This window comes from Lissotriton helveticus, chromosome 2_1 (assembly GCF_964261635.1).
Source record: "Lissotriton helveticus chromosome 2_1, aLisHel1.1, whole genome shotgun sequence".
In the NCBI taxonomy this organism is placed as follows: Eukaryota; Metazoa; Chordata; class Amphibia; order Caudata; family Salamandridae; genus Lissotriton; species Lissotriton helveticus.
Genome location: NC_136059.1, coordinates 2,082,477,535 through 2,082,500,405, shown reverse-complemented (window position 1 = coordinate 2,082,500,405; position 22,871 = coordinate 2,082,477,535). Strand labels below are relative to the sequence as shown.

The 22,871-nt window shown below is 40.4% G+C and overlaps 1 protein-coding gene across 7 annotated transcripts in view; it reads left to right on the top strand.

The window, feature by feature from the left end:
- LOC144820011 (kynurenine/alpha-aminoadipate aminotransferase, mitochondrial-like) overlaps window positions 1-22,871 on the top strand; it is a 785,209-nt gene that overhangs the window by 458,506 nt on the left and 303,832 nt on the right. For 6 of the 7 annotated variants that reach the window (XR_013607670.1, XM_078677676.1, XM_078677673.1 and 3 more), the window contains exon 8: window positions 6,021-6,103. The exons of the other annotated variant lie outside the window; for it this stretch is intronic. Coding sequence is in view for 5 of the 6 variants with exons in the window: in XM_078677676.1 (XP_078533802.1) it covers window positions 6,021-6,103 (83 nt within the window). In the remaining variant the exon portion in view is untranslated. The remainder of the gene's footprint in view (window positions 1-6,020; window positions 6,104-22,871) is intronic. 7 annotated transcript variants of the gene reach the window in all.

Genomic DNA, 22,871 nt, shown 5'->3' with positions numbered 1-22,871 from the left:
TTCTCCTGATTAAAATGGTACCCCATTTGTGTGGCTAGGCCTATCACTAACAATACAATAGAACTCAAAATGCAACATGGAGACATCAAATGTTTACTTTGAAAATTCACTAATTTTTATCACATTTCTGTGAAAGACAGTTCCAGAATCTGTGAGGATCTACAAAACTTCTATCACACATTCTCACACTTACCCTAATAAAAACAGTATCCTACTTATGTGGCTGGGATGATAACTTCTGGCAAGAATTGCGTGTGAGGGACTACTTGGGCCCTATTCACAAAAGAAATCTGAAACAAAATCCTAACTTTACGACTTTCGGTATTTACAAAAGGCATTTAGGAGTAGTAAAGTTAGGATTTTGTCTTAAGTTTGTGTTAGGATTTTGTCTTAAGACCAAAAGTTAACTTAAGTTAAGCTTAAGTTAAGATTTTGTCTTAAGGCCCAAACTTAAGACAAACTTGAGACAAAATCCTAACTTAAATTTAACTTAAGTTTAACTTAAGTTAGAATTTTGTCTTAAGACCAAAACTTAAGGCAAAATCCTAACTTTACTACTCCTAAATGCATTTTATGAATACAGAAGTCGTAAAGTTAGGATTTTGTCTCAGATTACTTTATGGATCGGGCCCCTTCAGTTTTGGGGTAAAGACGATAAGTAAGACTTTGCTCAATGTCTGCAATGAGATGGGGTTTTAGTTAGCTAGTTATTTATTTCTTTTGAAGCTTTATTTGAAACCTGTCTTGGACTAGTTGTTAGTTTCTTCTGTTTGGGTAAAACAGTGGTGTTGATTTTTAACTATATTTTTTCTTCCAGTGTTTTTGCACAATATGGGCCATATGTAGGTAACTTAATACCGGTCGGGAACGGACGAAAATTGGTAAATGTGCCGTCACAGACCGGTGTTTTGCTTTTTCTAATGTAGGTGGCTTGATTTTAGGATTCGGTAATTTACCTATTCAGTAATTTAAGGATTCGGAATATTACTGAATCTTTAAAATACCGAATCGGTAAATAACCGAATCCTAAAATCCTATGTAGGGAGCACTCAAGTGAGTGCATTTTTGATTAAAGGATTCATTATTTACCACCAACTACAAGTCATTTCACTACAGCTGTGTATATAAATTTGCAGTCAAATAAGTAAAGATGTGTCCCTCTTTTGGTTATTGGCTAGCTTTACAAACAGCTTTTAAGGAGAAGGCACATTTGTTCATACAGTGAACCCCAAGCAACGCTCATTGGTACAACGATTGTGTTGCAAGCAAAGAATAACAACATATGCATCGTTACCTGCTAAATATTTATCAGCATGGGAGTGGGTATACATTTTGATTATTAGTGCGACAATAGCATATTGTATTATGAATGACAATGACATTCTACCTAATTATTACCCATACCATTCATTAATCAAAACTTCTCAACTTCTGTAGCCTTTGGCACCCTCCTTTCTTTCCATGGATGTTGATGGTCGAGTTCTCAGAGCAGACTCAATGTCTAAAGTTATATCTTCCGGGTACGTTCAATTTTTCAGCATTTCATTGCATTATGTGTGTTGAAAATTGACGCCAATCGAAATTGGCTCAGTTGAATGTTTTTTATGTGAAATAAAAATCATATTAGTTTTTAGATTGCAGATTTTAGGGTCACCCAATGAATGTACATTGCTACTTTATTCCATGCACTCTGTCTTTTTTAATTGTGGTGTTTACAAGTAGTATACAGGAGCGGGTCCTCCGTAATGGAGGAGGAGCGTTGCCATACCTGTTAGAGCCAGTCAAAGAAAAATAAAATGATAATGAAACAATTTCATTTTATTTTTCTTTGACAGGCTTTGACATGCATGGAGGGCGGGCCGGGCCATTACAGGCAGTTGGTGGCACTTAGAAGTGCTCATGTATGTTTGGCCGGCCGTACTAGGCCGGCCAAACATACATACACACTTCTATTTCTCCAACCCTGCTGTGACCTCAGCTGTATTCTCAGCCAGCTTGGAGAAATGCCTCGGCCATTTTAATTTCTATGGTCATGTCTTCTTTCAGATTATTGAGAGCTTGTCTTTCTGTTGTTGAGAGATTGTCCTTCCTTTTAGGTTGTGATAGATTGTATAAATCTTTTATGACACATTCATGGAAAAAGTCAATTTTATTCCCTGGGGGTAATTGTGGATAGAATTTGGATTTCGGTCGCAATTTGCTGCATCCAGCTCCCATTTGGGGAACATATTCCTCTATGCTAGCTGGTTCTCCTTGACCCTCCTGTAATTCAATTAGTGTCATGAGGCTTTGTGCATCTCTTGATGGTAAAGTGAGTGCAGATTGTGGGATTTGTCTTTCAAATCTGGCCATTTTGGGATTTTCCGCAAACAGCTTTGCCAATTTGATTTTCCTTATGAATTTATAAAGATCGATTCTAGTCTCTGCTAAGTCAATGTTATTTGTGGGACAGAAACTTAATCCTCTTTTAAGAATGTTTGATTCTATCTCCGTAAGGTTCCGCTTGGATAGGTTGACTACCTCTAGTTCTTGGTCCGTTTCTTCGATTTCAGATTCAGACTGTGACACTGTGCCTGGTTCTAATTCCATTTCTGACGCATGCTTCGGGTCATTGTTCCCACACGCCCTTCTCCAGAATTTTTGTTTGTATTGCCGCTTGCCTCTCCTGGTTGGTTTTTTCGGGCATGTCCTCTGCCTCTTCCTCTGCCCCTCATTGTTGGTGGGGGACCCATTCTCTCCCAGTTTTTTTGCTGTAGGGCAAGTTTCATTTCGTCTAAAAAATCCCTTTTTGATCTTTGTTCCCCTGTTCTGCCTTCATCTCCGCTTGCACTAGCGTCTGTTGATGTCAGGGAAGATAGGCTTCCTTCATCTGCGCCAAAAGTCATGCTTTCATTGTTTTTGAATCTGTCAAATTTTCGGGCATATGTAAAGATTCTGCCTTCTAGGTAGTCTTCCTTGTCTCTCTGGAATTTATTTTGTTTGCGCAGTTTTACTGATTCTTCATGTTTGGCAATATAATGTTCTAATTCCTCTTTGAATTTTTTCAGGTCTGCATCCATTTCCATTTCTCCTAGGTCTTTCTCCAGGTTTTTCAGTTGTTTTGTGATTCTTTCCAAAGCTATCTCAATGTGTCTTACTAGTATCTCCATTAGTCCTAGTGAAGATTTGAGAATATATTCACCCCACTCAGTTAGTAAATCATTGCTTGTATCCTGGTGGTTCGGCATCAGGTTGATTCTAAGTCCTCTCGGAACTCGATTTACACTCAGATATTTTTTTAAGGAACTTAGCTGACTAAATACTAACTGTGCAGAGCAAAGTCATCATAACCATGAACATGAATGAAATGAACAAATTGGCTTAAATTCCTAATACATTGAACTGTTACAGTAATCCACTAGAGGAAATGAGCAATGTTAATCAAATGTGTTGTAAGAAATTATGCCCACTAGAGGGCCAAAATGAAGCTATTGAAATGTTGAATACTTTACTAAATAGCCAAAAAAAGAAAGAGCCAAAATATAAGCAATAATGAGTATTATATAACAAAATGTTTTGAACTAAAAACTACATGGACCATAATGCTTAGCTGCACTTTGCACAGGAAGTTATTTGTAATTTGTCACTTCCCACCACTCCCCTCCCATTTTTTTGTAGTGAACACAATACTTTATTTAAATGTGATGATAATAATGCACAAATGTAATCTTGCCTCGTGAGAAAGCGGCGTGGTGCCGCGAAACGCGTCGAGGAGTATGCTGATTGCGAGCTGTTGATAAAAATGAAAATTTAAACGACTAAATTGTGTGGCAGTCGTACTTTAATACCGGGAGTGCGGGAGAATCTCTGCTTTGCAGAAACCGATGTAATATATATATATATATCTATATATATATATATAGAGAGAGAGATATATATATATTTTTTTTCCCCCACAAAAAATAAACAAAGGTTACAGTAACATTACAGTTAGGTTCAGAATTAACACACATAAAACCATAGAAACTCATCAGTTATAGTTAAAGATATGTCAAGAAACTATGACCCATGCCCTAAGGTAACTTTAAGTCGTGCCCCCGCAATGCACAGTTTTCTCTGCAATAATATTACAGCAAATGTTGCACACTTGCTACATTTATAAGATAAAAATGGAAATAAGTTCAATTAATAATAGTAAATGTTCTACTATTCTGTATTCTCACTTTTCCCAATAAAAAGGTTACCCCACTTGTGTGGCTCGATCTATCACCTACAACAGAAAAGACCCCAGGGGCAATGTTGAAAGGGGAAGACATTAACATTTATACCTTGCACATTGATTCATTTTGGCAATGTGGATGGGTTTGTACCCAGTCTATACCACTACCCAGGTAAACCTACAAACCACGATATTTTTAAAACCTAGACACACAGGAAGTGCAGGGTGATCTGGCTTGTGACTCCTTTGATGTTTTCTTACCCTGTATGCCCCCCAAACCTAAAACATTGGCTAAAATAACACATTTTACTCAAATTTCTGTAAGGGAATTTCCAGAATCTGCGGGGATCCACAGAATTCTGACCACCCAGTGTTCCTGCCTTTCTCCTGATTAAAATGGTACCCCATTTGTGTGGCTAGGCCTATCACTAACAATACAATAGAACTCAAAATGCAACATGGAGACATCAAATGTTTACTTTGAAAATTCATTCATTTTTATCACATTTCTGTGAAAGACAGTTCCAGAATCTGTGAGGATCTACAAAACTTCTATCACACATTCTCACACTTACCCTAATAAAAACAGTATCCTACTTATGCGGCTGGGATGATAACTTCTGGCAAGAATTGCGTGTGAGGGACTACTTGGGCCCTATTCACAAAAGAAATCTGAAACAAAATCCTAACTTTACGACTTTCGGTATTTACAAAAGGCCTTTAGGAGTAGTAAAGTTAGGATTTTGTCTTAAGTTTGTGTTAGGATTTTGTCTTAAGACCAAAAGTTAACTTAAGTTAAGCTTAAGTTAAGATTTTGTCTTAAGGCCCAAACTTAAGACAAACTTGAGACAAAATCCTAACTTAAATTTAACTTAAGTTTAACTTAAGTTAGAATTTTGTCTTAAGACCAAAACTTAAGGCAAAATCCTAACTTTACTACTCCTAAATGCATTTTATGAATACAGAAGTCGTAAAGTTAGGATTTTGTCTCAGATTACTTTATGGATCGGGCCCCTTCAGTTTTGGGGTAAAGACGATAAGTAAGACTTTGCTCAATGTCTGCAATGAGATGGGGTTTTAGTTAGCTAGTTATTTATTTCTTTTGAAGCTTTATTTGAAACCTGTCTTGGACTAGTTGTTAGTTTCTTCTGTTTGGGTAAAACAGTGGTGTTGATTTTTAACTATATTTTTTCTTCCAGTGTTTTTGCACAATATGGGCCATATGTAGGTAACTTAATACCGGTCGGGAACGGACGAAAATTGGTAAATGTGCCGTCACAGACCGGTGTTTTGCTTTTTCTAATGTAGGTGGCTTGATTTTAGGATTCGGTAATTTACCTATTCAGTAATTTAAGGATTCGGAATATTACTGAATCTTTAAAATACCGAATCGGTAAATAACCGAATCCTAAAATCCTATGTAGGGAGCACTCAAGTGAGTGCATTTTTGATTAAAGGATTCATTATTTACCACCAACTACAAGTCATTTCACTACAGCTGTGTATATAAATTTGCAGTCAAATAAGTAAAGATGTGTCCCTCTTTTGGTTATTGGCTAGCTTTACAAACAGCTTTTAAGGAGAAGGCACATTTGTTCATACAGTGAACCCCAAGCAACGCTCATTGGTACAACGATTGTGTTGCAAGCAAAGAATAACAACATATGCATCGTTACCTGCTAAATATTTATCAGCATGGGAGTGGGTATACATTTTGATTATTAGTGCGACAATAGCATATTGTATTATGAATGACAATGACATTCTACCTAATTATTACCCATACCATTCATTAATCAAAACTTCTCAACTTCTTCTGTAGCCTTTGGCACCCTCCTTTCTTTCCATGGATGTTGATGGTCGAGTTCTCAGAGCAGACTCAATGTCTAAAGTTATATCTCCCGGGTACGTTCAATTTTTCAGCATTTCATTGCATTATGTGTGTTGAAAATTGACGCCAATCGAAATTGGCTCAGTTGAATGTTTTTTATGTGAAATAAAAATCATATTAGTTTTTAGATTGCAGATTTTAGGGTCACCCAATGAATGTACATTGCTACTTTATTCCATGCACTCTGTCTTTTTTAATTGTGGTGTTTACAAGTAGTATACAGGAGCGGGTCCTCCGTAATGGAGGAGGAGCGTTGCCATACCTGTTAGAGCCAGTCAAAGAAAAATAAAATGATAATGAAACAATTTCATTTTATTTTTCTTTGACAGGCTTTGACATGCATGGAGGGCGGGCCGGGCCATTACAGGCAGTTGGTGGCACTTAGAAGTGCTCATGTATGTTTGGCCGGCCGTACTAGGCCGGCCAAACATACATACACACTTCTATTTCTCCAACCCTGCTGTGACCTCAGCTGTATTCACAGCCAGCTTGGAGAAATGCCTCAGGCTCACAGTCAGTGTCTGAGCAGCAGAGCAGGCCCCTCAGACCAATCCAGACGCTGCTCTCCCAGGAGAGCAGTGTCTGGATTGGCTGAGAAGGCTCTGCCTCCCCAGAGACTGCTGGGAAAGCTCCGAGCCGGGAGGTGGCCTTCGGCGACGGAGGCTGCTGGGGAAAAGGTAGGTTTTTCAAATTATTATTTTTCCTTCCATCCTCCCACCCGCCGGTCCATCGCCTCCCTCCCCCCTTCATGAAGTGGTGGCCGCAACTGGTAATATATTTCTTACAGCATTAATAGCTATTTCACTGTGCTCAACACGTATTATAGTGCGTAAAAAACTTGAATACCTTAAGCATATATAAAACAATGGGAAGGTGAGAGCTTCACTGAAGACTAAAAATCAACAGCAGGCAGACATTATGAATGCTCACACCTATAGCCTATGGTTCAATCCGTTTCTCTGTCTCTCTTCAATAAATGCGAAGCTGTGTAGAGGAGAGAGGAAGCCAGGCCGTGGGGAGAGAAAAAGGTTATGGGGAGAGGAAAAAGAGTGGCAGCCCTCCCTCCCCCTCCAGTTTTGTGCAGTGGCATGGCCATAGGAGAACGAAGGGCTAAATTATCCCAGCCCTTGTCTCTTCATCTGCTTTACCAAACAAGCATTGTCAAATCCAATAGGTCTCACCCAGGGCGATCTGTTGCCTTTGGAAAATGGCTCTTGGTGGGTAAGAGAGAACAGAGTGGAGGTTAGGGCGAACAAGGTCATGGCTGGTGGGAGGAGGGGAGCAAAAACAGGTACAGGATGGCAGATAGGAGGGTAAAAATAACTGGACGGGGAGTCTATACCACCTGCATTTGACAAAGGTGTATGTGCAGGGACTCATTTACAGAAAGCTGCATACACTACACCAACAATTCAAGGGGACGGAAAAAGTGTTCCAGCGCACACCAGGACTACCAAATCTCAAGTGCACTGTACTGGAACCAGCCCAATATTTTTGTTAGCTGAATTGTGGACCTTCAGAGGCAGGCTGGTGAAAATCGTGGCAGTTGCGTGAGACAAAAACATTTATTGCAAGCAAGTTGAAAATAATGCGCTGACAGACTGGGGAAGCACGCACAGCGAATACTTGCTATGTCAGTGGCACTGTGTTCAGCCTGAAATCCATGGCAAAAAGAAGGAGATGCCTGCAAAGGTTTCATGTTGTGACTTGGCTCGACATCAAATAGCTCTCAGGTGTTTATAAGTGCATGAGGAGGGAAACGCTAAGTGCATTTCGGCACATTACCAGCACCACATTGAGGGGGTTTTGACACTTACCTGCATCATATATTACCCGCGCCATAGAGTGAGCAGTGTGGTGTCGTCCCTGTGATGCTGTAGGTGCGACACAGGACTGCTCACTGGTGTAGGGGAATCTGGGTGAGACCCAAGTATTGTTGCAGTGTTGTGGTCCCGTGACCACGTGACGCAGGTAATAAAAGGGAGTTCTGCACTCGTGACGTCAGTTGTGTACTGAGGCTGGACTTCTGGAACGGTACTCCAGCGTAGTGTCCAATTCATGCTGCTCAGCCTGGCTGATGATTATAGCGCGCACCCCCAACGAATCCCGACCTTGTGTCTACCTCGCGACACAACATTGGCGACGAGGGTGGGGGTCACAATATCACCTTTCTTCACTCCGTGGCAGCTGCGGGTGCAACAAAAGCGCACGCGGTGCTCATGCCACAGAGTGCATTGGACACATTTTTGCCCCAACTGCACTGCTCCAGCCATGGGGGCGCTAAAGGAGGCATAGTCCAGTGTGGTGCATCAACAATCAACACCACAAAGAAAGCATCGAGCACATGCACAACCATCTGGAACAGGTCAGGTGTGTCAGAAGTGGTCCGGCAGCTTTGAACCAGCTAAAACCCCCCAAAAAATCTGAAAACAGAAACATCTAACATCGCCTGTTTCTCAGCGCTGTTGGGTGCTTGAGGAAAGTAAAAGAAAGTGCGTAAAAGAAAGTGTAATTTTGATTTTAAGCCTGACAAATTAAGCAGGCCTGAATATTGGGTTTTGGGCTGCAGGTTCACAGTGCGTAAAGTGCATACAATGGTGTTGTGTTTCACCGCTTATTTACTATGCTATTGTACTTTATGCTTTTTGTGCTTGATATACAGCGCGTATATCTGATGGCTTGGCATGTGTGTGTTTTTTTTATTTTATGCATGTTTTTGTTTTATGTTGCTGCTTTAGATACTATTACAAGTTCACCTGTGTTGTGAAGGGTTCTACATGACGATGTATATCGCTGCACAACAGTTGGGTGAATTTGCACTGATACTAAATTTCACAGATATGATTTTTCATGCTGTGAACAAGACAGACAACGCTTCACCAGTGTATGTCAAATTTGGCTATATAGTATTGAAGTAAAATAAAAGAGATATACAGGATCAAAGTGTGTCATCTGCAATTAGTTAAGATACTGTCCTCTTCCCTTAAGGAACAGGCAGCCCTGATTGATTGGACCTAAGGATGAAATTATAGATTTGTGGCTCTTGCTAAAGGTGACCTAAACTTTTCATTTTTTCCCTGAAAAAGGAACTGGAACATTAGCTGAGATTACCGTATATGGTGTAGCGGCCAGCGGTAGAGCTAACATTTGTGAACTATTTTGACTTTTTGTGCATCACCCATACTCTTGGTATTATGTCACAAACTTGACTATCACCCAAGTAATTTCTTGTTCTTCCTATAGATTTTTCTTTTGCCGCTTTTCCCCTGACTGATGTCGCATTGTGCCTAGTTATTGGGGATTTTAGCTGTGTCCTACTCACATTTCCCTTTTCCGTATTCTTTTCACCAGTCAGCTCATTTATTCCTTTTGTAGGACCAGACTGGTTTTCAAGAATTTTCTTTAGGCCTACTTTGATGTTTTCCAGTCTGACCGTCATGGTAGTGATGGACTGGTTAACTGACTCAATACTATAGTAATATAAGTTTTTCCACCTCAATAGGAGACACCTTACGTTTTTTTGAATATGACAAATTCAATGCCTATTCTAATTTGGTTTTTAGTTCCTTTTTTCTGCTGCTTTAATTTTTGGTGGATCAGATATGTTCTAAATGATGGAAATACCAGGACTCTCTAGTTCTTGTTTTTTTGCTTCCACATTTTGATCATTAGCTTTTGTATTGTATAGTCCACATGATGCACAATTATTAAAAGGAGGTATCTACATGTCCCTGATAATATATATTATGCGATTTCTCTTTTGAGGTGTTCGAGATAAGGAATTAGGGAACACCTATATGTAATCATTGAGAGAAAAAATATGTTTAGACAATGCCACCATATGTGAGGACATCCATTCAGATAGAATTCCCATGTAGCTATCTACCCTTAGATGGTAGAGGATATGCTCTCACATGGAAACCAATTGAAGAGGCTAGAGGCACTGCCTTTGTCTTTGTATTGCCTTTGAGAATGACAGTGTATTCTAGACCAGAAATGTCCCATGACGTATGGCCACTCCTTTAAAGATTGCAGGCCACCTGCTTGCAGTCCCCTTGTTATACAATGAACTGTTTGTGTACTTAATTGAAGAAAACTAACAACTGTGTCACATTTCCTATGTCACTAGGTTCTGCGGGATTAAGTCATAATAACCTGCGGAACTCACCCACAATCCCATCAGTGACAGCTATAGATGAAAAGTCCCAGCATCCAGAAAAGTAGCAAGACTGGACAGCGATCGCCAGCATGCCATCAGTGGTATCTTCAAAGTATTGTGCTTGCTTCATCAGAAGGAGCTGGTTTTGCCACAGAACAGGTTTCAGTGCAAAAGAGCGAAAGAATTGAGGCTTGAGTCTTCCACCTGTCATGTGCTGGTAACCTCTGACAGTGTGCAGTCCCTTGAGCCCCTAGGCCTGAGTTTTGGCCACACACCCCCTTTTATTTGCTCCAACGGAAAGGCAGTGCACCGGAGGATCCAAGATTGGCAAAAGGCACTACATTGTGGTACCTATGATTAAATGAAAGAGCAGCCCGAGCATCCTCTGACACTGAATAGAGAGTGTTGGAGCCTGAAAGTGTTGCTGAGTGTGAAAGTCTGTTGCTCTTTCCCGATTAATAGTACTTGGGTCTGCATGAGATGATCTGTGCCCATGACTAACGAAGAGCACAATATCTGTAGTGCCTGCAGCACAGGAAATATATTGGTGCACTGCATTGAGACATTGAGACTTTCAAATGAGCTGTGAGTGTTTGCCAGGAGGGTACTCCAACGGATACTGAGAAGCACCATTTTGATCAAAGGCCTGAATGTAAAGGCCCATGCGGAAGAAAACAACAGAAGCAGATTTGATGGACAATAGAAGCCTGCCAGAGAGGCTTGGACGGACTCTGGGTATTTCCCGTGCGATTGCATAGAATGGGTGTTTGGAGACTGATTCTTATTGTTTTACTGGCATTGTCAATAGTCGCTGAAATAACTAGGAGCCCTGAAAATGTTTGCAAAATAATTTTAGGATTTGCCTGTGTAATGGCAAAAGGAGGGTCTGAGGTTCTTTAATTTTGACTCCATCTTACATTTGTCGTCATTTTTGTTGCCTTTACACAGGCTGCTCTATTCATGAAGTGTCTCTGCCCTTTGGACTGCAACATGTTGAAAACCCCCTCTGTCCTTGTTTTGAAAACCAATCTCAAACACCAGCTGGCCTAACTGCATACAGACATGTCCTGCCATTACTGATGACCTATAGGTGCTGTAATTAATTTACCTGTGGGTTGGGCAGAAACACGACATAAGGGGGACGTTCTGGTTATATGATGCCTGGTTTTGAATGTTTTCCTATTGGCTAATATTTTGCAGATTTTGTATGTCCATATTAGCTATTTTGCATGCTTGCAAAAGCTAGGACTGCCCCTTACTTTTGTGCTGAGTTTGTAACCCTAAGCATATAAAAGGCCTCTGTGTTCTGTACTCTTTAGACTGCCTCATTCAGTTGCAAAGGCTCCTGTGTGACATAGTCTCACTTAATTAAGTTTAATAAAGATGTCTTTTCATATTTCAGCTTCTATGCCAAGTTCTTTGTATTAGTGAGACCCCTGAGATTGAAGACTGAAGTTCTTCAGTGCCTCCGTTTTTGCAGCTGCAATGCCAGGGCAACGGGGATTGGTGATGCTGTGGGACTTAGGGGCACAGTAATTGAGGGTGCCCATGTCTGACTGCTTAAAACACGAAGACACACACCCTGCAGCCAACTTCCAAAGGGGGCGCAAGATGCACAGAACGCACAGGATGGCCACCATACCACCCATAGAGCCTTTCCTGGTGGAGGGCTCGCCTTCTGCTCAGGGTCCAAAATGGAAGGAATGAGTTGAGCGACTAAATCTATTCTTTGAAGCAACCAAAGTGAGCAATGAACAGAAGAGAGCGATGCTACTGCATCTAGGAGGCAAAGACATCTACAGGATTGCCAAGTCACTAAATGAACCAGCCCCTAAAACAAGACAGCAGGACCTGTGAAAACAGAGACATAAAAGATCAATAAACTGTGAACCGCGGCTAGGTTACACCTTGCGCAAACCAATATTACGTGGCAATATAATCAAGTTTCATAGACAAATGCTCCAGGGACCAAAAAGGCAACGCCCACCCACATCCCAAAGACATCCTCTGTGATAGAGAAGCACAGAGAATAAACTATAAACAAAATATTGCTCCCGAGCAAAAAGAACTAATTAACAATCAAATTCAGTCATATCAGTTAATCAGTCCAAGTAAACATCCAAATTTGAAGGTTCAAAATGATATTTCTTTTATTTTCCTATTTTTTTTATCACAAGTGCAGAAGTTTGAAGCAATGATTTTCATTGATGAATTGGTGTAGTTGACATCACCAAATGTAGCCAAGCAGCTGACACGTTTTTCGTCTCGGGGAAAAATCACCCGACGAGTTCATCAGGGCATAAACAAATCTTTGATAGTATCGTCACCACATTCCAGGTATAACCTGTATGAGGTCCCATACATTATGGGTCTAAAAGATAGAAGATATTCCTTCCATATACAGCATTCGATGTTCTACTGTGAAGAATACTCTTCACGGTGATGATGATGGCGGGAGTGTTCTCCGGGAACCTGAACTGACTTGACCACTAACTGCTGTACCAGATTATTTGTCCTTCTCAAGATACTTGGCCTTATACTTGGCCCGCTATTGGAAATTTATAGCGGAACATGTAAGCTCAGGATATGCTGGCTGATGTACTTTGCGAGGAAGCCATCATTTTAATGTGATAATGATGGTGTGAAGGAATAGACTTTGAGGAAACGGTTTTATAAAACGTTTGCCAAACAAGTTTGTGGATGAGAAATGTAGGCGTTGGGCATATATTAGCAGTAGCTGCACAGATGGCAGATGCACGAAAAGAGAATCCTCATAAAAGTGAGAATCGTGTTTTTACAATACAGTGCTTTGAGAAAAGTGTGACCAATTTTCATTTTAATTACTCATTTTTAACTCCATCGTAAGAAGACAAAATAGCATATTTCTCACAGATAAATATAAAGAAGGCCACATCTTCAATGTCTCCTATACAAGAAGATTACCTGGCCCCTGTAAGAGCTACGGGAAAGATCATTTAAACAATCAAACCTAAATTAACAGTTTATTATACAATATGAGCCACCAAATCAAAAAATGGTTTGGTCCACATTCCTGAAGGATGGCTTTTTCATTATTTCTAAAGATGAAACAGTGCTGCAGGTGTGCATATTGAATCCAGAATATCGAGGCATGTAAATAGCAAGGACAAAATATTGAATCAAAAATATCGAAAGGAAAGTTGCTTGTGTTCCCATTCGGAGGGGGTGCGGCCTGGCACTGGAGGCAGGCGTTTTCCTATTAGACGTAGACGAGGGTTGATTGGCCACTGAACAACACATCAGTTAAATATTCAGAGGAAGTGGTCACATAATATTGATATCTAGTTCATGGTAAATGCCACAGCCTACTATCACTATAGAAACTATCACGTTTAACTTCAAGATGCAAAAAAGTACAAAATGGCGTTATAAAGAATCCATGTTGATAGAAGTAGGTAACAGGTGTTGTTATTGTCTCATGTGGAAACCCCTGCACGCATCTTCCGATGTAAACGTCCGAGTTTAATTACTGCAACTGGACCTCGCTGTAATCCATGTAGCCTGCTACTGTTGTAAAGCGCTCTGATGCCTTATGTGCCATGTTCGCACTATATAAAATTGAAAACAAACCTTGGCATTGCACCCAATTCCATAGGTTTTTATTTGTTTGGTTTCTGGGTAAGACACAAACAATTACAGCGTCTGACATTATTTTCAATATTTCCCCTTTCACTTCTTAATCACCGAGGTGCATTTTGAGCCCTTCTACCCATCAATTTTTGCGCTGGCCAACTGTGTCAATATCCTTTAGCTTTAGTGTAACAACAGTGCTCGATATTGCTTCGTAATTTTATCAGCTGTGGTACTAAGTTCATTGTGTATATCATCATATGCAAATGTTCTCTGATTAACGCAGGTAGCACAATTAGACGGTTTAGGGAGAACATTCAGGAACATATCCGAGCTATTCGCAATACAATTGGTAAATATCCTCTTACTGTACACTACAATTCAGCACATGCCAAATATGATGACATCGGAATTATATGCCACGCTCTGAAAATCGTCAACATGCCACAATGTGGGCGCAATAGAGTGGCCTTATTACGCTAACAAGAGGCGAAATGGCTCATCAAACTCAGGGCTTTTGATTATGGCCTTGATGTTGACAGGGAGTTATATATTTTTTGGGCCGCATGATACCAATTTTTGCCATCAGCTCGATATTCTTACAGTTGAGATGGGGACACCTTGCACTGTACAAGTAGATGTTTGTGATAGATATCTTCTTTGTTATTTTCATTATAACTCAATCTCCATATGACTGTTAATGTTAAACTTGTGTAGAATTGTGGAGTTAAATTTTTTATAATGAATATTTTTACAATCTGTCTCCATATACGTATTAGGACCTTTATGTAGCACTTTATGTATCACTTATGTTTGCTTACTAACTTTCTTTTAGGATAAAAATAATAACAGTTTATCCTTGGGCTACTGAGGGTCACTCACGTACACATGATCTTATCTTGGAGTTATATTGGCTGTGTGTTTGTTTGTCTCTTTTAATTCAAGGAATAAACTTTGTAGCAATGATTGGGTGCTGCCATCACTGGGTATGACTAATGGGTCTTGATTTGTATCCCATTAATAGTTGCACTGTAATTCTTTAGAGGTATGCGATATGCCTTAAGATGGTGCTGTATATCTGCATTTGGCTGATTTTAGCCTATTTTCTGGTTTGGTTTGTCCTTTTTTATTTTTTATGGTTTGGTATTGTATTAATTAAATGTGTGTCCTTGAAAGCAACCGCTCAATCATTTTGGATTTTGCTCGTACTATTCCCGGATGCAAGTTGTGACATTGGAGTGAGTATATATTTTTGATAACATCTGGGGACCTATTAGGCATAGGGTGCACTTTCCCATGTTGCGGCTGGCACACCTTAAAAAAGGTGCGCTGGGTGCAAACAGGGAAAGTGCGCCCTATTACATAGAATGTGCTGCCCCCGGGGCAGCCGCTAACTCGTGCTGCCCTGGCGGCAGTATATTCAGGTGAAAAACAGAGGTGCTTTGAAGCAGCTAATCTGTGTTTCACTGTGCAGGGGCAACCCATATGCACTTTTAAAGGGATTTAGAGATCCCCTTGCAGGTAGGTGCAGTGAGTGACTGCACACACCTGCAAAGGCATGTCTGGGGGGTCCATAGGGCCCCCTTTGCCCCCTCCAGAGGCTTGCTGTAAGGGGGAACACCATTTAGTTGGTGCACTGTCAGTGCAGTCCCTGACAGCTTCTTTGCCTTTGAGGCAAAGGGATTCCCAAATGTGTATGGGACCGTGTCCCCATACAAATGAGGGAATGCCCTCTTGAAAAAGTGCTGGCACTATGTGTGCACCGGTGCTTTCAGTATTACTGAAGGGACCGCACAAGCATCTGATGCCCCTTCTGTAATACCAAGGTGTAATGAGGCGTGAAAAGTTGGTCCAAACATCCGTTGCGCTCCGGGGGCGCTTTGTGTAATATGGCACCTGGTGTGTATGAATTTTCTTTGGCTTCATGATAATTGATCTCAACTTAGTACCTTGAAGGTTTATGGCAAAAAAGTACCTGCATATATCGCCATAGCGCTGATTCACAATATTTTCTAATATAGTGGCAATAGTGGTCTCTATGTTCATGTAACCTTAGCGTATATTCTTGTTTGCTTTGTTCTTTTTTGTTGTCTGGCGCTGCATGGTTTAAAAGCATGTCTCGGATAATAGCTTTTCAACTATTTTTGATTTGCATCAAATGTTTCCCGGGTGTGGATTGTGGGAGGAGGGGTGACTATTTACTGATAATAGTCTGGCATGGGTGATAATATTTCTTTACTTTGTTACAACTATTTTGTTTCTACATCCTTCCTGAGGTGTGTGCTGCTTCAATATTTCCCCCTTATAACTGATTCGGTGTGAGTTAGAGTGTTTTTTTACTTCTATGGATATTCGTAAATCTCACACAAAGCACTGTGTGTATTGTGCTGCTGAGGTGATAAGACATAGGCAACATAGCAGTAACTGCTATTCCCACACTGGTTGCTGTTATACGGATGAGCAGAAATTAGCATGATGTTTGGATCTAAATTGTATGCTTAAATGGTCAGATTAAGTCCCAGTCTCACTGCACTTTATTGGGTAATACGATATGACCGCATGTGGTCAAGCAATGTTCTTTCTTTTTGTTTTGGTTATTGAGTTCTATGAGCGATTAACCCTGACTTTAACAGTGAGCTGATTTCAAGGGATATAACCTTATTTCATGTTTAAATTAATGGACTTTGATCGATACATAGTAAGTTATTTTTTTTTACATATCTAGTATTTATTTTTTCCCATGTATTTATCCCTTATCAGTGGGTCTCTTGACAGTACTGCACTTAGCAGTGTGATTTATCCTACTGGTGCAGGGATTCTGCTCTAGAACAGACCTATTCTTGAACCCACAGAAAATCAGTATTGTAGGGACTGAGTCACTGTACCACCTCAGTGTCTATGATTCAGAGTCTGACTAGCTATAGTGAATCACTTGCCCTCCTAATCTTACCAGAGAAACAAGTAAACTGGCACCCCAGAAGACAACACTCTCGACCCTCACAGGGATCTGGTAACAGGACACACCCTTTCGCTCTTTCACTTGTACTCGCCCACAATAAGATAACCAGGAGACACAAAGGGAATTTAGAATATTTATTCAAACTATCATGCTCTGAAATTCAGTATACATGGCACATTTAGAAAACAAATGCATAATAAAAATGTTGTTAGCATGGTTAGTAATCTGTATACCATGAAAAGCCATGTAATTTTATAGTACAGTGTGTCCTAAATCCCCTCCCCTACTACTAAAGCAAAATTAATATATATGAAAGATCTCTGGGATTACTGGCAGACCCAGTACTTTAGCATACACAAATGGACGCTCTACATCTTGGCAGACTCAGTGCTCATGTCTCGGAACTCTCATTCTATGTGTCTATTTTTGGCTCATGTGCTCATCTATATGATAGGACATATGTGTGCATTTACAACTGCTGCATTCTTGTTTTATGTCTAGGTGCTAGTGCCTGGCCATAAAGAATAATAAGGGACATTGTTGTATGACCCTGTTTATGCTGTTCAGATTAAATCCCAGGAAAAGAACATAACGCGAAAACATATGCAGGTTCAGTGTGAAAGTACAATGTGGGAAAAAATCAAACGTGTTTATATAATAACATGTACAAAGAAAAATAAGTCCTACAATATGCGCAGTTAGGCCAACATAAGGAAAACTGCAATTAGCCATGCAGGAAACATTGCCACTATGCATCATATTGATGCCGCTAATTTTAAGCCTTCATTTTTCATTTATTGTAAGTTGCTCTGGTGGGCTATTATGTTACCTTTTTTAGTGTAATTGCAAGCACTGCTTAGGTTTGAACTAAAAGAGGATTTTTATGAACATTTGTTTAACATAACAATTCCTACTTTGCTGTGTGAATATTTCATTTGGGGTATACTTAATGACAGAGGTTTTCGGTATTCTAGAAGGTAATGCTTTATTTTTATCTGGTCTTACTTCTATTAGTTGATGGTGACTTACTTTAATATAAAATGTTGATTTTTTCTTACTGTTCACTGATGGCTTGCACGTTTCTTGTTTACACTTCTCACATTGGTGGTCTTGCAGTTTTTGGTTATGGTTTAAAATCAACTTTTCATTTTTTATATTTTACTCATTGATGTTTTTTTAGGATGGTCAGGCTAGTCTGCCCAACTTGTTTTTTAGTGTTTTTATTTTTGAGTTTCATTATTTTGTGTTCACGACATGAAATATGTGTCTTCATGCTTTTACAGCCCTGGTGAAGTCTTGGATAAGACAGAGCATGTGTTGGCTGTGTTTGGACTAAATAATATACTGAAATCTTCCATATTCATGCAATGTGAAAATACTGAAAATCTCATAGTTATTTCTCTTCTTAAAATACTTATATTATGCATGGTATGAGCAGGCTAAATTAACTAATGTAAATAAAAAAGTGTTTATAATACAATCACTGATTACAGATGTTGATACCTTTAAAATCATTCGTCCTATGATGTGCTCAAGGCAAGTGTATAATCCTCTAGCTTTTGGATTAACTCTAATTCTTCATGCATGATAGGTTACACCATCTGCAGCTATTGTTGGTTTTAAAAGATTGTGACAATGTAATGAGGTAGTTAAGCAAAGCTGCAGTCAATGCTGTGTAGCCTTAAAACCAATAGGTCAGATTTCATTGATGTGCCCAAAATTGTTACATTAAAGTATGATGCATTTTCCCTTCTCTATAGGATGCGGCACCGGGAAGGGGTGCCCCCTCTCCCTGTATTTATTTAGCTTAGCTATGGAACCGCTAGCCTCAGGGGTTTGAATCGACACACAGGTAAGGGGCTTCGAATGGCCAGGGGGGATTTTCAGATCGGATTGCCCCTTATGCATACAATGTCCTGTTTTTCCTCATGGATCCACGTCGGACGGGACCTCGAATTCTCTGCATTATGCAGATTTTTTGTCAGCATTTCTGGCTTATACATGAACGCTAAGAAGTCAATTCTCTGGCCCATTCGTGGTGGTTCGGATATGGGCACCTGGACAGCAAAAGTAACACTGGTCCCAACTGGACTGAAATACCTTTGGGTTTACAACTCGGACAATCAATGGGTGTCGTGGAATAAGAAGATCACCCCCATCTGGATGCGTACTCAGACGGAGATGGAGTCTTGGGCGCCTATGTCTCTTTCTATACTAGGTAGATCAGCCATATTCAAAATGGTGTCTCTCCCTCGCCTTCTCTACCAACTGCAGAACCACCCTTTTCAGATAGAAATCTCCTGGTACCGGCAGTTTAACTCCAGGTTGAGCCGCTTTCTGTGGCATGATCAGACGGCTAGAGCACCACTTAAAACGTGCTTTCAATCAACCTATTGTGGAAGTGTAGGGACTCCTGATATTCACGCAGCATCCCACCTCATGGTTCTGAACGACTGGTGGTATGGGATTAGCAATGACCTGGCTATCGGGTAAAGAGATGGCTTATGGGGAATGTATTGCCCCACAAACTACCATACACGCCGAAAGAGCTGCAGAAGTTACCACCTGCTACACGTGTGGTTTTTTGGTGTGTGGGCAGTCTCACTGCTCAAGATGGGGCGGTGGAGGCGGTTGACAAGGGAGACCCCCTTTGGCAGAGCGGCTTTATGCCTTAAGTGTCCGCACTAGTAGGGTTCAAACAATGGGACGCTATAAGTATATCCATGCTGGGGAATGTCATGCATGGCACCACAATGAGATCCTTTCAGGAGCTCAGACATGAATATGTCATGCCGCACACACAATTTTATAAATACTTGAAATTGAGACATGCCCTATCCCCATATATTACACACCTAAGATCGCTTCCGGAATCTAACCCTATTAGGCAAAGGTTTTAATGGGGGATTTAGGAGATAATAAAACCACAAAGATCCACCAAACATTAGTGACTAACCTTTCCACAACTTTAAATTTACTTCGGGAAAAATGGCAGATAGACTTGGGTCGCCTAGATGATTGGACAGAGGCCCTGGAATCCCCAAGTTGTGCTGTAATTGCATCCCGTCTCAGACTTATCAAATTTAAGTATCTATATTGTGTCTACTTTACCAGATACCGACTTTGGAGGGCGGGGCTGATACATTCCCCTATGTGCCTGTGATACAGCAGTGAGGAAGGTACACTTCTACATACAACCTGGGGTTGTGCCACATTGGGCAGGTTCTGGAGGGGGTTACTTATCCGAAGTACTAGGTTGGGACTTAACTCTCTCTCCTAAGCTTATTCTTCTGCATATCACGGACGAGATTGGGCGTAATATCTACAAAAGGCATTTATTGTTCTTGGGCTTCACTAGCAAAAAGGGATATAGCAAGGGCATGGAAAGATCCGGCTCCGCCTAAATTTAGCACTTGGAGGGCAGGCCTCGAATGGTGTATGGGCTGGAACAGTCTAATACTAAGAAAAACATCTAATAACCCATATACATACACATGTACCTACTCACCAACCCATGCAGCCACTTATACAGAAAGTGAAACAATAATACATATATTTAAATATTTAAACATTACTCACTAATATTTATTTTTCAGAAAGACACACATTCACTGGATGGTGTCATCAGTGATGTCATGAGTGATGTCACTGACCATGTCATGAGTGATGTAATATGTGACGTCATCAGCAGTGCATTGCACGCGCAAGTTATAGTGAGTCCAACTAACTATAACGTGGGAATTTCAATGGTTTTATGCGAGTAAAATTTCCAGCTAACTATAACTGGTGTGAAACCTATGGTTTTTTCCAGTGAATTTCAATGGTTTTTTAATAGCAAATCTTTATAGTTATAAAAAATAATACATTTTAAAGCAAACTTTATATTGTATAAATATGTCATTTTTTTGTATTATTTTTTTATTTTTCATCCCGGGGCGCTCCCGGGGCGCGCACCGGTGAACGCACGGGTAAGCGCAATGTTACGGCGCGCCCCGGGGCGCGTACAGGTGAGCGTCCCGATAGCGCTATTGCCGCGAACGAAAACAACATCGTGACGTATCGCGTAGCCACCACGTCTTGCGTCATAAGACACGTATCGCGTAGCCGCGAGATGCGTCTTATGACGCACCGCGTAAGCGCACCCGGAAGCGCATATGATCACGCAACGCGCTTACGATACAAGCCCCGGGACGCGGTACAGGGCGCGTAGCGTAAGCGCGTCAAACCATGTGACTTTAAAATAACACTTTTAATTGGTTCAGAACTTTTTTTTTTCCAAATTGTGTGAAACCCACCCATTTCTCTCACTATTTTTTTGTACTTGGAGAGAGCAAGAGCTGTTCTGTGTACTGCCTTCATCTCCTACTTTCCTGATCTACAGCAATGGCTGCAAGGGAGTCATCCAGCAGTGATTCCGACTGATTTTTGGATGAGGACCCTCCTCACCAGAAGAAAAAGGACCAATTCATCTGGAAATTCTATGACATCCCTGAAGGACAAAAAAAAGTCAATGCTCCGAAAGTAACCTGCAAAATATGTTGCAGTACTTTATCCATAGGCAATCCTCTAAAAAAATATAGCTTCGGAAATGCCAATTTAATCAGGCATGTCAAAAGAAGACACCCAAAAAATTTTGCCAGGGAGAGTGTCAGGGAGCTGGCACGGAATTTACCCACAGATGGCGGCAGCACCTCCACTGGTGGAGCAACACCTTCGGGACCACTCCGTAGAAGAATGGTCCCTAACATACAGCCGGTGTTTGCAGGCATCACATTTCTGTGCACGCAGTGTGACGAACTGCTCTGCTATGGGGAGCAGAGTGTTGAACTCATTGCCATAAAGAAACAAGAACACCGCTGCCCTGCCAGTCCCTAAATTTTCACATTTTTTTGCTCCTGTTGAGCAGTTTTGGAATCCCTGTTTTTGTTTTTCCCCTGAAAAAAATCCCCCAAAAATATAAAATCGTTTTAAAAAGTCTAAAAAAATATAAAACAACAAAAAGAAGAAAAAAACAGTTCTTTTTAGAGCTACCTTAACTTTATAAAAATAAACCTATATTTTTAAAGAATCTGTGTCAATCTTTTTTCTGCAGGGTACGCGTACCGGTACGTGCACCGGGGCGCGCACCGGGGAGCGCACAAAAAAAAAAAAGAAAAAAAATAATGAAGGAGTTAGCATGAGGGAAGAACACAAAGAGTGTAATGTTAAGAGAAAGAGAGCTAGAGGGAGAAACACAGAGGGATTGTTTACTACATAGTGAAAAACAGACAATGTGGAATAGGGTGAAAATGAGAAAAGTAAAATCCCTAAACAGGCGAAAGAAGGGAAGAGAGAGGAAGAACACTAAACTAGAGATAGTGGGAGAATGTGAGTGGGTGTTGAAAGAAAATGATAGGACAGAAAAAAATTGACAATGAACGGTAGTGGCGTAACTGGGATAAATGAATAATGGTGAGGGAGGGTAAGAAAAGACCAGTTAGTATAAGTAAAGAGGGGTGAAAGACAGTGAAAAATTGAATTAGGATAAGAGATGGGGAGTGACAAACACAAAAGACAGAGAAAATAAAGGTAACAGTACCTGAATGGGATGTGTGTGTGTATATGAAGTTTGTTTGTGGGGGGATTTTTTTCTGTGTATGAGGTGTGTGTGTGATGTGTGTGTGTGGTGTATGTCAGAGGTGTGTGTATGTGTTGGGACGGGGATGAGGTGTGTGTGTAGGAGTAAGGTAAATAATTAAGAAAAACTGAATGAGTGAAGAAGCAAAGGAAGAGAACAGAGGGTAAGTGAAGTAAAGAATAGGGACTGAAATAAGTTGAATATGAGAGGGGAAATAGGGAAATTGGAGTAAACATGGAGAATAAGAATAAGTGAGGGAAGCAGAGTAAAGAAACAGGAGTGAGGTTGGTTGAGAAAATATTAGTGAGCTTAAAGCAAAGGGTGATGACAAACTAAATTTTTTTAGTCACACTTACCATATAATAAATGTAACTTTAATTACATTTTTTAGTACATTTTATATCTGTGAAAGAGAGCAGAAAAAATAAGTTACAATTA